Source organism: Aquarana catesbeiana, linkage group LG10 (assembly GCF_042186555.1).
Source record: "Aquarana catesbeiana isolate 2022-GZ linkage group LG10, ASM4218655v1, whole genome shotgun sequence".
Lineage (NCBI taxonomy): Eukaryota > Metazoa > Chordata > Amphibia > Anura > Ranidae > Aquarana > Aquarana catesbeiana.
This window is the reverse complement of record NC_133333.1, coordinates 10,922,636-10,936,749: the sequence shown is the minus strand read 5'-3', so window position 1 is coordinate 10,936,749 and position 14,114 is coordinate 10,922,636. Positions and strand designations below refer to the sequence as shown.

The 14,114-nt window shown below is 48.2% G+C and overlaps 1 protein-coding gene across 1 annotated transcript in view; it reads left to right on the top strand.

Moving 5' to 3' along the window:
• KMT2B (lysine methyltransferase 2B) overlaps positions 1-13,839 on the top strand; it is a gene marked incomplete in the record, with an annotated part of 64,903 nt that extends 51,064 nt beyond the window's left edge. The window contains 10 exon segments of the mRNA XM_073601614.1: positions 43-1,567; positions 4,019-4,108; positions 4,760-4,848; positions 4,932-5,072; positions 5,200-5,274; positions 6,699-6,879; positions 6,980-7,087; positions 10,244-10,327; positions 10,405-10,534; positions 12,556-13,839. Coding sequence (XP_073457715.1) covers positions 43-1,567; positions 4,019-4,108; positions 4,760-4,848; positions 4,932-5,072; positions 5,200-5,274; positions 6,699-6,879; positions 6,980-7,087; positions 10,244-10,327; positions 10,405-10,534; positions 12,556-12,831 — 2,699 coding nt within the window.
• Between the last annotated feature and the right edge of the window lie 275 nt (positions 13,840-14,114).

Sequence of the window (14,114 nt, the reverse complement as noted above, 5' to 3'; positions counted from 1 at the left end):
TTGGATTCTTTCTGGTTTCGCTCATCTCTGTTTCTTTTTCAGGGAGTCCATCATCATCCTCTTCTCTATCCCATCATATCCTGACAGTCCGCGATCCTGAAGTTACACCCCTTCGGAGAACCCGGCGACCGCCGGCGCCAGCACCACCCCCATATCCTCCTCGGGTCACCCGTCAGACTTCAGCTCGGGTTTCCCGGGATTCAGCAAGCCCTCCGCCTTCCACGACGTCGTCGCCTCTCTCAAAGCATTCTTCCTCTGAGGCGCCGTCGCAGCTCTTGACCGACATGGAGGTGATGTCGGCTCTGGACAGCGAACTGGTCACTGGAGCTTTGCAGTGCGGTGCTCAGCTTTTGGTTGGTACAGAGGTACCGGCCGATGAACAGGATGGGGCGAGCAGTTCAGAGGAGGAGCCCGGAGAGCAGTATTATGGGTTGACACGGACGGTGGTATCTAACGAACCTTTCAGTCCCCTCTTGTCCACGCCGCCCGGTCGCATAGAACAGCTGGACGGTATTCACGACAGCACGGACAGCGAGGACCCGCCGCCCAGCCACAACGGCTCTCTGAGCAGCGGCAAAACGCCATCCCACCTGCCTTCTGAAATTGTTGACTTTGTCTTAAAAAGCGGCGATGTCACCAACACGGACCACGCCACCCAACAGCAGGAGAGGGTGCCGTCTCCGCTGGCCTCCACCTCTCCTGTCACGCAGAATGGGAGCGCCGCTGTCTCGCTGTCCAACGGCACAGATTGTGTAAGCTACCAGTCCTCTCAAGGACCTCCTCCGCTCAGGGACCCGCCTCAAGTGCAAAGGGTGTGCCGCCCTCTCCTTCCCATAACCCCTAATGGACCTGTGAGCAAACCCGCCTCCAAGTTTTTATTGGTGAACAAGAACACTGGTCAGATCATTGCTGTTCAAGATGACAGCTTGGACAATATGGGGCAGTTTAGGCAGCTTCAAGAAGGGACAAATACCGACTCTCATGCGGTCAACAAGCACCCCATTTTGAGGGCTAATAGGTTCGCCCAAAAACCCACCCCCAAAACTCAGTTCGCTTGTCTTCCTCAGACTACTGCCCCTGTTTTGTCTACTACGTCCTCTACTCCCACCCAGAACATAGGCGCTGTTTTCCTGCAAGCAACTCCCTCCGGCAGCCCAGCGATTACACTACGTGTGCTCCCAATGCTGAACATGGTACATGGCACTGGGCAGCTGAATTTTGGGGCGCCGACAATGATGGCCCCCACCCTCACTGGTCTCCCCCAAACCTGTCTATTCCAGGGTGTTCCCATGAACACAGGACTCCTGAGCGTTGCTCCCTCCCCAGTCCAGACCCAGGTGCCGCCACAGATGCAACCCCCAGTGCAGCTACCCCACATACAGCCTGCCCCCCCTAAGAACCTACCCATCCAGCAAGCCCCTAAGAGACCCTGTCCTGTACCCAACAACATCTCCCACAGAAAGAAACCCAAATTGGATATGTTGGATAAACTGGAAGACCTCGACCCGGACGCCATCATACAGCCCATCGCTATCAACTGTGTTTCTGAGACGGTGACCACCACAAGGTACGGGCCAAAGGGTGTGTTTGTTTTTAAAGTTGCTTTTTGGGGGTGGACAGGATGGGCAGGATTTACTTCCAGAGATTAGTGCCCGACTTAAGAAGAAGATGGTGGGCTGCTGCCCTCAGGTGTTGCCTATCGGTCGATTCCGCATGTAATTGAGAAAGGTGGAAGTAAAGGAGCGCTCAGTGTCCACTAGATACAGGTTTACTAACGTTTTGTTTGGAGTAACAACGATGAAATAAAGCCAACACGTTTCGGGGGAACAAGGACCCCCCTCAGGGCTGCTGTTGAAAGCCATTGAAGAATAATCCTGTTGGGGTCTGCCTGTGGCGTATGGATTGGACGGGTAGGTTGTCCATAAGCTGGCTGTAATTTCAGTTTTTAAGTGGACTTCTGCTTTCGGGCCGCTGTTGATGGATAGTTGCTGGGTACTTTTGACTGAGACACTTCTGACGACATTCATTGACCGGCGCTTCCGACCCATGTTGCTGCTTTTCCATTTCCATAGACTTAGACTGGGGTAGGAGGAGGGCTGATGGAAACAAATGCCTTTTGACAGGGCCCAAAAAATACTGATCTGACTTCATAGATCTGACTTTCAACGCCCTTTCTTTATTTCTTCTCGCTCTCTCTTGCTGTTGCGCTCGCACTCTTTCTCGCGCTCTGTCTGGCTCTCGCGCTCTGTCTGGCTCTCGCGCTCTGTCTGGCTCTCGCGCTCTGTCTGGCTCTCGCGCTCTGTCTGGCTCTCGCGCTCTGTCTGGCTCTCGCTCTCTCGCCCTCTGTCTGGCTCTCGCTCTCTCGCCCTCTGTCTGGCTCTCGCTCTCTCGCCCTCTGTCTGGCTCTCGCTCTCTCGCCCTCTGTCTGGCTCTCGCTCTCTCGCCCTCTGTCTGGCTCTCGCTCTCTGTCTGGCTCTCGCCCTCTGTCTGGCTCTCTCGCCCTCTGTCTGGCTCTCTCGCCCTCTGTCTGGCTCTCTCGCCCTCTGTCTGGCTCTCTCGCCCTCTGTCTGGCTCTCTCGCCCTCTGTCTGGCTCTCTCGCCCTCTGTCTGGCTCTCTCGCCCTCTGTCTGGCTCTCTCGCCCTCTGTCTGGCTCTCTCGCCCTCTGTCTGGCTCTCTCGCCCTCTGTCTGGCTCTCTCGCCCTCTGTCTGGCTCTCTCGCCCTCTGTCTGGCTCTCGCCCTCTGTCTGGCTCTCGCCCTCTGTCTGGCTCTCGCCCTCTGTCTGGCTCTCGCCCTCTGTCTGGCTCTCGCGCTCTGTCTGGCTCTCGCGCTCTGTCTGGCTCTCGCGCTCTGTCTGGCTCTCGCGCTCTGTCTGGCTCTCGCCCTCTCGCGCTCTGTCTGGCTCTCGCCCTCTCGCCCTCTGTCTGGCTCTCGCCCTCTCGCCCTCTGTCTGGCTCTCGCCCTCTCGCCCTCTGTCTGGCTCTCGCCCTCTCGCCCTCTGTCTGGCTCTCGCCCTCTCGCCCTCTGTCTGGCTCTCGCCCTCTCGCCCTCTGTCTGGCTCTCGCCCTCTCGCCCTCTGTCTGGCTCTCGCCCTCTCGCCCTCTGTCTGGCTCTCGCCCTCTCGCCCTCTGTCTGGCTCTCGCCCTCTCGCCCTCTGTCTGGCTCTCGCCCTCTCGCCCTCTGTCTGGCTCTCGCCCTCTCGCCCTCTGTCTGGCTCTCGCCCTCTCGCCCTCTGTCTGGCTCTCGCCCTCTGTCTGGCTCTCGCCCTCTGTCTGGCTCTCGCCCTCTCGCCCTCTGTCTGGCTCTCGCCCTCTCGCCCTCTGTCTGGCTCTCGCCCTCTCGCCCTCTGTCTGGCTCTCGCCCTCTCGCCCTCTGTCTGGCTCTCGCCCTCTCGCCCTCTGTCTGGCTCTCGCCCTCTCGCCCTCTGTCTGGCTCTCGCCCTCTGTCTGGCTCTCGCCCTCTCGCCCTCTGTCTGGCTCTCGCCCTCTCGCCCTCTGTCTGGCTCTCGCCCTCTGTCTGGCTCTCGCTCTCTCGCCCTCTGTCTGGCTCTCGCCCTCTGTCTGGCTCTCGCTCTCTCGCCCTCTGTCTGGCTCTCGCTCTCTCGCCCTCTGTCTGGCTCTCGCTCTCTCGCCCTCTGTCTGGCTCTCGCTCTCTCGCCCTCTGTCTGGCTCTCGCTCTCTCGCCCTCTGTCTGGCTCTCGCTCTCTCGCCCTCTGTCTGGCTCTCGCTCTCTCGCCCTCTGTCTGGCTCTCGCCCTCTCGCCCTCTGTCTGGCTCTCGCCCTCTGTCTGGCTCTCGCCCTCTGTCTGGCTCTCGCCCTCTGTCTGGCTCTCGCCCTCTGTCTGGCTCTCGCCCTCTGTCTGGCTCTCGCCCTCTGTCTGGCTCTCGCCCTCTGTCTGGCTCTCGCCCTCTGTCTTTTTCTCATTCTCTCGCTCTACCCTCTCTCCACCTCTGCCTTCTCTATAAAGAGACTTTTTAGTTTTAGCTGTTGGATTTCAGCTTCTCATTTTTCCTCTGTTAGGTCAAGAAGGAATCGGATCAAAACATCAATGTTCAAAGAGTTTGTGGACCCCGACTCCATGGATGACGATGAGCTAAGTTTGGATAGCGAGTGAGTGTGGACTTTGAAGCTGTATATTGCCACCACGATTCACTTATTGTGGGTGTAATGCTCTGCATTCTTAATTGCAGCAACACTGATCTCATGACCAATTTACGTTTGCTTATCTTTTGCATATACTACTTTTTTTTTTTTAAATTATTAGCCCTCATGCACACAGGCTGTTAAAAAAACGTTATGAAAACGCCAGTATCTTTGCAGTGATTTTTTTCAGCTTTTTTTCAGCGTTTTTGCATTAGCGGTTTTTAGCGTTTTTTGAGCGTTTTTCCGCGTTAGCGTTTTTGAGCGTTTTTTTTTTTTTTTTCAAATTTTTTTTTTTTCAATGGATCAAAAACGCTAAAAAACGTTGGTGAATGACGTTTTTGAGCGTTTTTCAGCGTTAGAGCGTTTTTACAGCTGAAAAACGTCTCTCAGAACCCACTGGTCCTGGGTTTTTTTTACAGCTTAAAAAACGCCTATGCCACTTGCAGCTCAAAAACGCCTAGGTGGGCATGAAGCCATAGACTAACATAGACAGGCCTTTTTAAGCTGCAAAAAAAGCTCAAAAAAGCAGCTGTAAAAACGTCCGTGTGCATGAGGACTTATTCCTCAAAGTGGACTGTTATTTTAACCTTTTTTTTTTTTTTTTTTTTGGCCTTCCAGGATTTTTGTAGATCTGACGGTGGATGTGAAAACGGAAGACACTTCTCTAGATTTGCCCAAAGAATCTCCATGCTCGGAGCCCTCTGCTGGTACTGATAAGAACTGCGCTCTATCTTGCCGACTTAGCGATTTCAGCATCATGACGGTTCTTGTTCCTCTTATTTCCACGCAGGTTTCTCTCCCAGCTTCGAGGACTTCGAAGAACGTTTTCTTGAGGAGAAGGAGAACTTGTTACCCAAGAAAGGCAGGCCGCATCTGCGATTTGAGATCATCAGTGAAGATGGCTTCTATACGCAGTCTGATAGCGCTGAAGGTAAGTGCCTTTCCTGCCACACTGGGCATGCTGGCTTCTTCATACTCTCGCCATATAACTAAATATTCTTAACCACCACCTTTAGTCCTTTGTTACAGTGTAATCGAAGTGTGCTCTTGTTGTACAGGTGCTTGGAAGACTGTAGTGGAAAAGGTACAGGAGGCTCGAAGTGTGGCAAGACTTAGACATCTCTCCTTCTCTGGTAAGAACAGGCTCCTTTCCATAGGACTGTACTTATCTACTTGCTGACGGCATTGCGAGGATGTACGGCGGCAAAGCGGCCTCCCTGCTCTGGGTTGCATACCTAGTGTGTGATCCGCACGCCTGGCTATGCTGTGATTCGTCGCACCACATGCCAATTCCTGGGCCAAGGATTGGCCACTTGGCCGAACGGCTCTGAGCTTCCCTGAACGCAGCTCTGTGAATGTAAACAAAGAGCTGCGTTCGATGACGAGGGATCTCGTTTTTTGTTCATTCCCTGCTAAGCACAACTAGATCCCCAGTAAAAGCAGCACACGGTACACAAAACACTGGTTAGGCACAAATTTATCCCCTTGATTGTCCCTTTACCACTTAAGGACCAAGCCTTTTTTTGACACTGAAAATGGCGGTTGTTGCAATACTTTGTCACACCGTATTTGTGCAGCTGAATTTTTTGGGGGAAAAACGTTTTTGACTTTAAAAAAAAAAAAAAAAACGTAAAGTTAGCCCATTTTTTCTTTTTTCATATTGTGAAAGATGATGTTACGCCGAGTAAGTTGATACCCAACATGTCACGCTTCAAAATTGCGCCCGCTCGTGGAATGGTGACAAACTTTGGTCCTTAAAAATCTCCAAAGGCGATGTTTAAAAATGTCTACAGGTTACCAGTTTTGAGTTAGAGGAGGTCTAGAATTATTGCTCTCGCTCTACCGATCGTGGCGATACCTCACATGTGTGGTTTGAACACGGTTTTCATATGTGGGCGCGACTCCCTTCACTTCCTGTCCCATAGCCCAACAGGAAGTGGGAGGAAATCCCTGCAAATTAAGGAAGTTCCTTGGGGACCCCCAGGTCACCAGGACTAGTGTCCCCATTGGAAGATTTCCCCTCTATTATGTTTCTGGGGACAACCCAAAATGTGGCATTTTCTCTTTTACTTTCAATGGTAAACAGAACAAATTGAGATGGTGAATCTCCTTAGTGGGGGCACAGACAGCAAAAAAAAAAAAACTGACAAGGGTGCAAAATCCCTCTCCACTCCATCAAAAACAAAAAAGTTTTGCCTTTATTTGTGCTTTAAACCCTTCCCAATCATTGTCATTAGTACAGTGACAGTGCATATTATTAGCACTGATCACTGTATTTGTGTCAGTGGCTGTAAGTCACACGATATTACTGCAAAGGTTTAGGAAACGCCAAATTTTTAGTAAAAAAATACGCTTGTCGGCAGGTGCTTGTGGGAAGCTGGGGGTGTGGGGGTGTGGGGAAATGTGAAAAATCTGAGGGGAAAGTATTTCAACAGATAACTGTACGGATAATTCTACAGCAGAATGGAGTATTCCTTTAAGGAATCTGCTTAGTATAATTCTGTGCGATTTAACGCTAGTATTCTTCTTTTTTTTTTTTTTTTTTTACCTCCTGCAGCCGGTCTGAGTGGAGCGCGGATGTTGGGGGTTCAGCACGACGCCGTGCTTTTCCTGCTGGAACAGCTGACTGGCGCTGAGCGCTGCCGGGGGTACAAATTCCATTTCCACCACCAGGAGGTGGATGAGGAAGAGTTATTGGTGAACGCGACGGGCTGCGCTCGCAGCGAGTTCTACGTCAGGTGGGTGTAGCATTCTGTCCTGTGAGGTGTCCGCCTAGTGGGCCGTTTGGGTGTTGCAGCTTCTCTCACCGGCCATGTCGTCTTTTTTTTTTTTTTGTAGGAAGAGTACATTTGACATGTTCAATTTCCTGGCCTCGCAGCACCGCACGCTGCCAGAGTTGTGTGCGTATGAGGAGGAGGAAGAGGAAGTGCAGCTCAAGTCCACCAGGTAACATAACTTGTATTTCGGCCTATCATTAACTGATATGTGAGAAGGTGTACACCGATATTAAAGAGGACCTGTACTGGTGGAAGGCAAGCAGAGGGCATATGACTAGTGACCATGCCTGTAGGCTCCGGTCTGTGTACCCATTACTGACTTGCCTATACCTTGTCCAGCGCTAGATCTTTGTGTGTTGAGATGATTATCTTGGTAGAGACGGAGAGCTTTGCTTCCTCATGTCAGTCATGCCCCCTGCTGACTGGTGGGGGGATAATCAAGCAGCAGGTGAGGTGGAGGGGGGAGCACAGATCCACAGAATGGATGAAGCAGGAGATACTTGCACTGCAGGTTGTTGGGTACATCTCCCTCTCCGGCAAGGAAGAACAGTGGGCAGCCCTATAGTGACATTGTCAAATTTCATTCCAAATTTGATGGAGCCAGTAGTCAGAGGCCTTTGATCTCGCACTTCAGATATACAGCAATGAGGGTCCAGAACAGGCGGGCCTTAGCACAGGAAGTGCGCTGTTTTTCAAAATTCAAAGCAAAAAAGTTTGTTTTTGTTTTTTTTTTTATTTAAAGGGTACTGCTAACATTTTCCTATAAGGCCTCATTTATGCATACTACAGCTCACACCTGTGTGAATGAAGCCTAAGAATGCAATTCTTCAGTTTTTGAGTATAGGCTTACTTTAACTGCTTCCCGCCTGGGCCAGTTCGGGAGGGAACCCTATTGTTCTGGGATGACTCCATATGACGTCCTCCTGAGAACGGGGAGCACGATCTGTCACCCGGTGGTCACAGCAGATGACTTACCAGTGTACTGGCCTGCTTGCTGGTATCATGTGATTTGCTGTGACCAATCGCAGAAGATCACATGGCAGTTGTAAACCATGAATGGCTTCCTTTCATGCCATTCATTGTATAGAATTGTGTTTGCTAGCTGTGATTGGTCACAGTGATCACATGGTACAGACATGGCCAATCACAGCACACTTGTACCATGTGATTAGCTGTGGCCAATCGTAGCTGCTAAAAATACACAGTGTCTACTCGCTGTCATTCAGTAGAAATATTTGTTTATAGCAGTGAAATTCACTGCTAATAAGCAATCAGTGTGTAGAAAAAAAAATCCTAATTAACTCTCCAGAGTGGTACGAGTGGTACAGTGGTACTATAGTAACACTGTATTGCTCTGGTCACAGCATGTAAAAGAAAAATGTTAAAAAATTGAATATTTTATTTATATATAATAGAGGTCGACCGATATATCGGCCGATATTTGGCGTTTTTTACTTAATCGGCATCAGCCGATTGTGCTGATAAAAAAGGCTGATATAACTTCAGCCGCCGTGACTTGCAAATGACTTCTGTAATAGAAGTTAATGCAAGTTTCCCTAAGTTATCTGTGGAGAGGATTCTCCCCTCCTCTGGGCAGCCAAGTCTGATAAGAAGATACATTTGTATCTTTCAGGTTCTTTTTATCAATAGACTGAACTCCGTGGAGAAGTTTTCAGTTTAACCATTTAAAGACTAAATCTTTTCTGACACTTGTTGCTTACAAGTAAAAATCCTGTATTTTCTGCTAGAAAATCACTTAGAACCCCCAAACATTATATATGTCTTTTTAGCAGAGACCCTAGGGAATAAAATGGTGATTTTTGCAATATTTTATGTCACACGGTATTTGCGCAGCTGTCTTTCAAATGCAATTAAAAAAAAAAAAATACAGTAATGAATTAAAAAAAAAAAATAAGCAGTAAAGTTAGCCCATTTTTTTTCGTCCAAAAGTTTTGATTACCTGTTTTTGTGTATTTATTATTTAAGATAGTTTTTTTTTTTTTTGTTTGTTTTTTGTTTTTTTTTTTAGTTTTTTTTTCTAAATTATACATACAAGTGAACTGATTGAAAGTTTGTTTTGTTTAATGTTTAAATGAAAAAAAATTTCTGTATTACTTAAGGCTGCTTTCACACTGGAGCGGCCAGGCGTTGATGGTAAAACGCTGCTAGTTTTAGCGGCGCTTTACCGTCATTTTAGAGGTGCTATTCGGCTGCTAGCAGGGCGCTTATAACCCAGCTAGCGGCCGAGGAAGGGGTTAAATGCGCCCCTGAAGCGCCGCTGCCAAAACGCTTTGCAGGCGCTTCGGCAGCGGTGCGCATTCATTTCAATGGGCAGGAGTGGTGGAGCAGCGGTATACACCGCTCCAAAGATGCCGTTTGCATGACTTTTTTTTACATCCTGCCAGCGCATCGCCTCAGTGTGAAAGCACTCGGGATCTCACACTGAGACTGCAGGGGAGCCGTTTTACAGGCACTTTACAGGTGCTATTTTTAGCCCAAAAGTGCCTGAAAAACGCCCCAGTGTGAAAGGGGTCTAACTGTTAGATTTTATGAGATGAAGGGAAAAAAGAAAGGAAAAAAAAAATTGGCCAAATATATCAGCCCAAAAAAAATTGGCATCACATATCGGCCATCGGCCACCGCGATTTCTAAATATCGGCATCGGCCAGAGAAAAACCCATATCGGTCGACCTCTAATATATAATATATATAATCTCTCTCTCTCTCTCTCTCTCTCTCTCTCTATATATATCTATATAGATATATATATATATATATATATATATCTATATAGATATCTATATAGCTATATCTATATAGATATATATAGATTTACTAAATACCTTGGACTGTCTACTTTCCAACAAGGGGTCATTTGGGGGGTATTTGTCCTGTCCTGACATGTTTGGGACTCAAGAAATGAGATCGCCCGTCAGTATATCAGTATCCCATAGTTTGTGGACTCTTATTTTTCCTACAGACTAAATCATATACACTGATTTGGGTTATTTTCACCAAAGAAATGGAGCAGAATAAATTTTGGCCTCAATTTATGAAGAAAGATTATTTGCAAAATTTTATAACATAAAATAAGAACATGTGGTTTTTCAAATATTTTTTTTATTTTGGCAAACAACAAAAACCCAAGTGGTGATTAAATAACACCAAAATAAAGCTCTATTTTTTGTGAAAAAATGATAAAAATGTCATTTGGGTACAGTGATGCATAACGGCACAATCGTCATTCAAAATGTGACAGTGCTGAAAATTTGGAAGTGGATTGAAGTGGTTAAAATTTGCTTTATTTTTATTTATTTTTTTTTAGGCGAGCGACCAGCTTGGACCTTCCCATGGCAATGAGGTTCCGCCACCTGAAGAAAACATCCAAAGAGGCTGTGGGCGTGTACAGGTAAGTGATGTGCTGGGAGAGGTTGGTTGGCATCAGTTTTCTTTGACTCGTTTATCACCGTCTGTCCTTCTCTGCAGGTCATCTATCCACGGCAGGGGCCTGTTCTGTAAGAGGAACATTGACGCTGGCGAGATGGTCATCGAGTACGCGGGAATTGTCATTAGAGCTGTGCTGACTGACAAGAGGGAGAAATTCTATGACAGCAAGGTAACGTTCATTTCCCAGAAGTCCTTGTGCTGCTTTCAATATGTGGCCATCTTCTCAGCCTTCACTGTACACGGAGACATTTAACACTTAGGACAAGTACCTCCTCTTGAAGAAGTCAGGGGATACCCGCTGTTATTGGGTCACTTGAATCTTTTAGACCAGAGGTCTCCAAACTGCGGTCTGTGGGCCGGATACGGCCTTTTTGCTCACCTTTATCCAGTCATTGGGGCACCAACTCTATACACTGAAGCCAGTGATGGGGCACTATTGCTGCCACTGACGCCAGTTAAGGGGGCACTGTTGCTGCCACTGACGGGGCACTGTTGCTGCCACTGACGCCGGTGACGGGGCACTGTTGCTGCCACGGACGCCAGGGTGTTTTCTACTCCTAATGACCACAGTCCGGCCCCCTTAAAGCTTGAAGGTTATTAAACTGGCCCTTTGTTAAAAAAAAAAAGTTTGGAGAACCCAGCTTTAGGCACCTAGGGACTACAAGCTCCAGAATGCCTGTGGTCCATTAAAAGATAAGTTCACCTGGTTTTAAAAGTGTAATTATCCTTTTAACATATGGCGATAATGCCGTCATCTACAATAACGACGTTCAGATAAGTATGCGTTGGGTCACAGCACAGATGCACGAATAGCTGGTTGTTTAGGACGCTGTCGGGTGCCGCCTCCTTAACTTCTAGCTATTTATTGGTTGTTAGGACGCTGGTGGGTGTTTGTTAAAGAGCCAGAATCTGCCAGCTTCCTTAACAGCCAATGATAATGACTCCCTGCAGTGATGAGGATGCTCCAGCTCCTCTTGTGCAGGGAGGGATGCTAGTGGGGGAGGGGGCGGAGAGACAGCGGGCGGCACAGCAGGGAGCATCGACTCCTAGAATCTGAGCGGAGGAGGCAGGGAAAGGCCAGACCGACATCTACACAGGATGGAAGACTGAACTCCAGCTCTCCTAGTGACCACAGAAATGGGGGCTGAGTGGAAGGGCATCCTTTACCCACTGAGAAGGAAGCCGGAATATGCCGGGTCCTTAACAATCAGCTGTTCACTCGTTGTTAGGGATGAGGCAGGTGCCCACTACTTAACAACCACTATGTTTTTGCCACGTGACCGTAAAAACGAACCCTGTGTGCATTTCCCATTGACATCAATGGAAGGTGCCTCTTTAGTGCGCTTTTAGAGGGCTGTGTTTTACCTGCATGGGGATGCTCAGGTGGTGTCTGTATCCCTGTGTCAGCAGTACCACTGATGTCAGTTGGCACGCATTGGCTGCACGGACACAACCGCTGCTTCTAATTCTAATTTTAAAGTGGTATTAAAGGTTTTGCTTTTCAGAAAAAAAGACTATCATACTTGCCTGCTCTGTGTAATGGTTTTGCACAGAGAGCAGCCCCGATCCTCCTTTTATCAGGTCCCCCTGCCGGTGCTTCTGGGTTCACCCCCACTGACCAGTGCCCCCAATAGCAAGCTGCTTTTTGTAGGGGCACTTGCTCCCGAACCTCACTCTATGCATTCATAAGACAAGACACGACCCTGCTGTTTCACTATTGGCTCTCTGGCTGACCGCAATGGGAGCCAATGAGGAGAGGGGGTCCTGGGACGTGCACATTGCTGGATTGAGAGGGGGCATAGGTAAGTATTGTGGGGTGGGGGGGTGTGGTGGGAGCAGCACACAAGGTTTTTTTTACCTTCATTCATAGAATGCACCTTCGGCCTTTACAATTACTTTAACATTCATGAGGCTGTGTGTCCCCAAGCTCATAGTGTCCATTCAAGGCCTCACACCCACGCCGTACACCTGTGCATCCCTTTGTGGGTAAACACGGGTGTAAGCTTTATTCTGCCCAATGTAAACAAGGCCTTGAAGGTGTAAAAAAAAAAAAAAAAAAATGGGTATCTCCAGAACTGCCACTGATCCTAATTTTGTGAGTTCGTTATCTCCAGAACTGCCACTAATCCTAATTTTGTGGGTTTGTTATCTCCAGAACTGCCACTGATCCTAATTTTGTCTCCATTCTAGGGAATCGGATGTTACATGTTCCGCATTGACGATTTCGACGTGGTGGACGCCACCATGCACGGCAACGCGGCGCGTTTCATCAATCACTCCTGCGAGCCCAACTGCTACTCCCGGGTCATCCACGTGGAAGGCCAGAAGCATATAGTCATCTTTGCCCTTCGCAGCATTTACCGCGGCGAGGAACTGACGTACGACTACAAGTTCCCCATCGAGGACGCCAGCAGCAAGCTGCACTGTAACTGTGGTGCCAAAAAGTGCCGCCGTTTCCTGAACTGAGCGAGGCACATCAAAAAAAAAAAAAAAAAATTTAAAATAATAAAAAAATATTGAACAAAAAATTAAAAAAAAATAAAAATTACAAAAAGACAAATAAAAAAATCCACGGCCGCAAGTGCTGGTCTGGAGGTGCTGGCACTTCCACGGCGGACGCAAGATTTCGGGTGATGGCGCTGCTCGGCAGAGAGGGGTCAACATTACAAGAAGTCGCACTTTACCCTCTGTCCTGGCTGGTCCGTCATTAGAGTACAGGGCAGACCTCTCCTTCCTCTCAGGGTCTTCAAGAATTGTCTCCTCTCTGGACACCCCCCCCACCCCCCCTCCCTTTCCCTTGCTGCTAGCGATCGCCCCGTAAGCTCACGTGTTTTTCTCGCAACTGCTGTGGAAAACGAGGAGCGGCGCTCAGAAATACGCAACAAGCAATGGGCACCCCCTGCTGTTTTAACTCCATTGATCTCCTGCCGTCTATATTCACTCCCATTCAGAGAGCGTATCCAAAATCGGGGAGCAAAACGGAAACGTACTGTTTTGGGGGTGACAATCATTTTTAATCCTTTTGCTGCTAACCACCTGCTCAGCCCTGCAAAGGGGTACAAAAAAAAAAGAAATACTCCCCTGCTTCCGTCAGCTTTGTACCATTTTTATTAAAACCAATAACCCACCTTGAATACATGGAGCTTCTTGAAATGTGGAGCTTGACCAGACAGACTCCATCTTTTTTGTTTTTTTTTTGTTTTTGTTTTTTTGTCATCTATTATTATTATTTTTATTATTATTTTTTTTTTTTTTGCAATGCAGCGAGTGGTGAGAGCAATTGAAGTTTTGAAAAATCGCGTCTGTTAAAGAGACAAGCATCTTGAGGAGAGAGTGTAAATAAATGTACAAAGAATTTGTAAGAACATTGTTTTCTATGCACTTTTTTTATTTAAGGACTTGCTGGGGGGGGAAAAAAATGTTTCATTGTTTCACCTTCTGTTTAGAATTTTAAATAAAACAAACATTTTGTCATGTGTAGGTGCTGTGCTTTTCAACCACAGGCTTCCGAGGAGAAGGGTACTGGCTTGCATCCAGGGTAAAGTCAAGCTAAGTAGCCAATCAATGTTGAGGCTTCATTCACACTTGCGAGACTCCAAAGTCGCCCCCTCCCCCCTCTTTCCTAGCATGATGGGCTGTATGCTCAGATAAGGGTCTGGTATAAATTTTGGGGGGACCCCACACTGGTTTTTAATTTTCGTGTGGAGTTTCCCCTTAGCCGCTTGCCTACAGTGTACTTTCACCCTGGG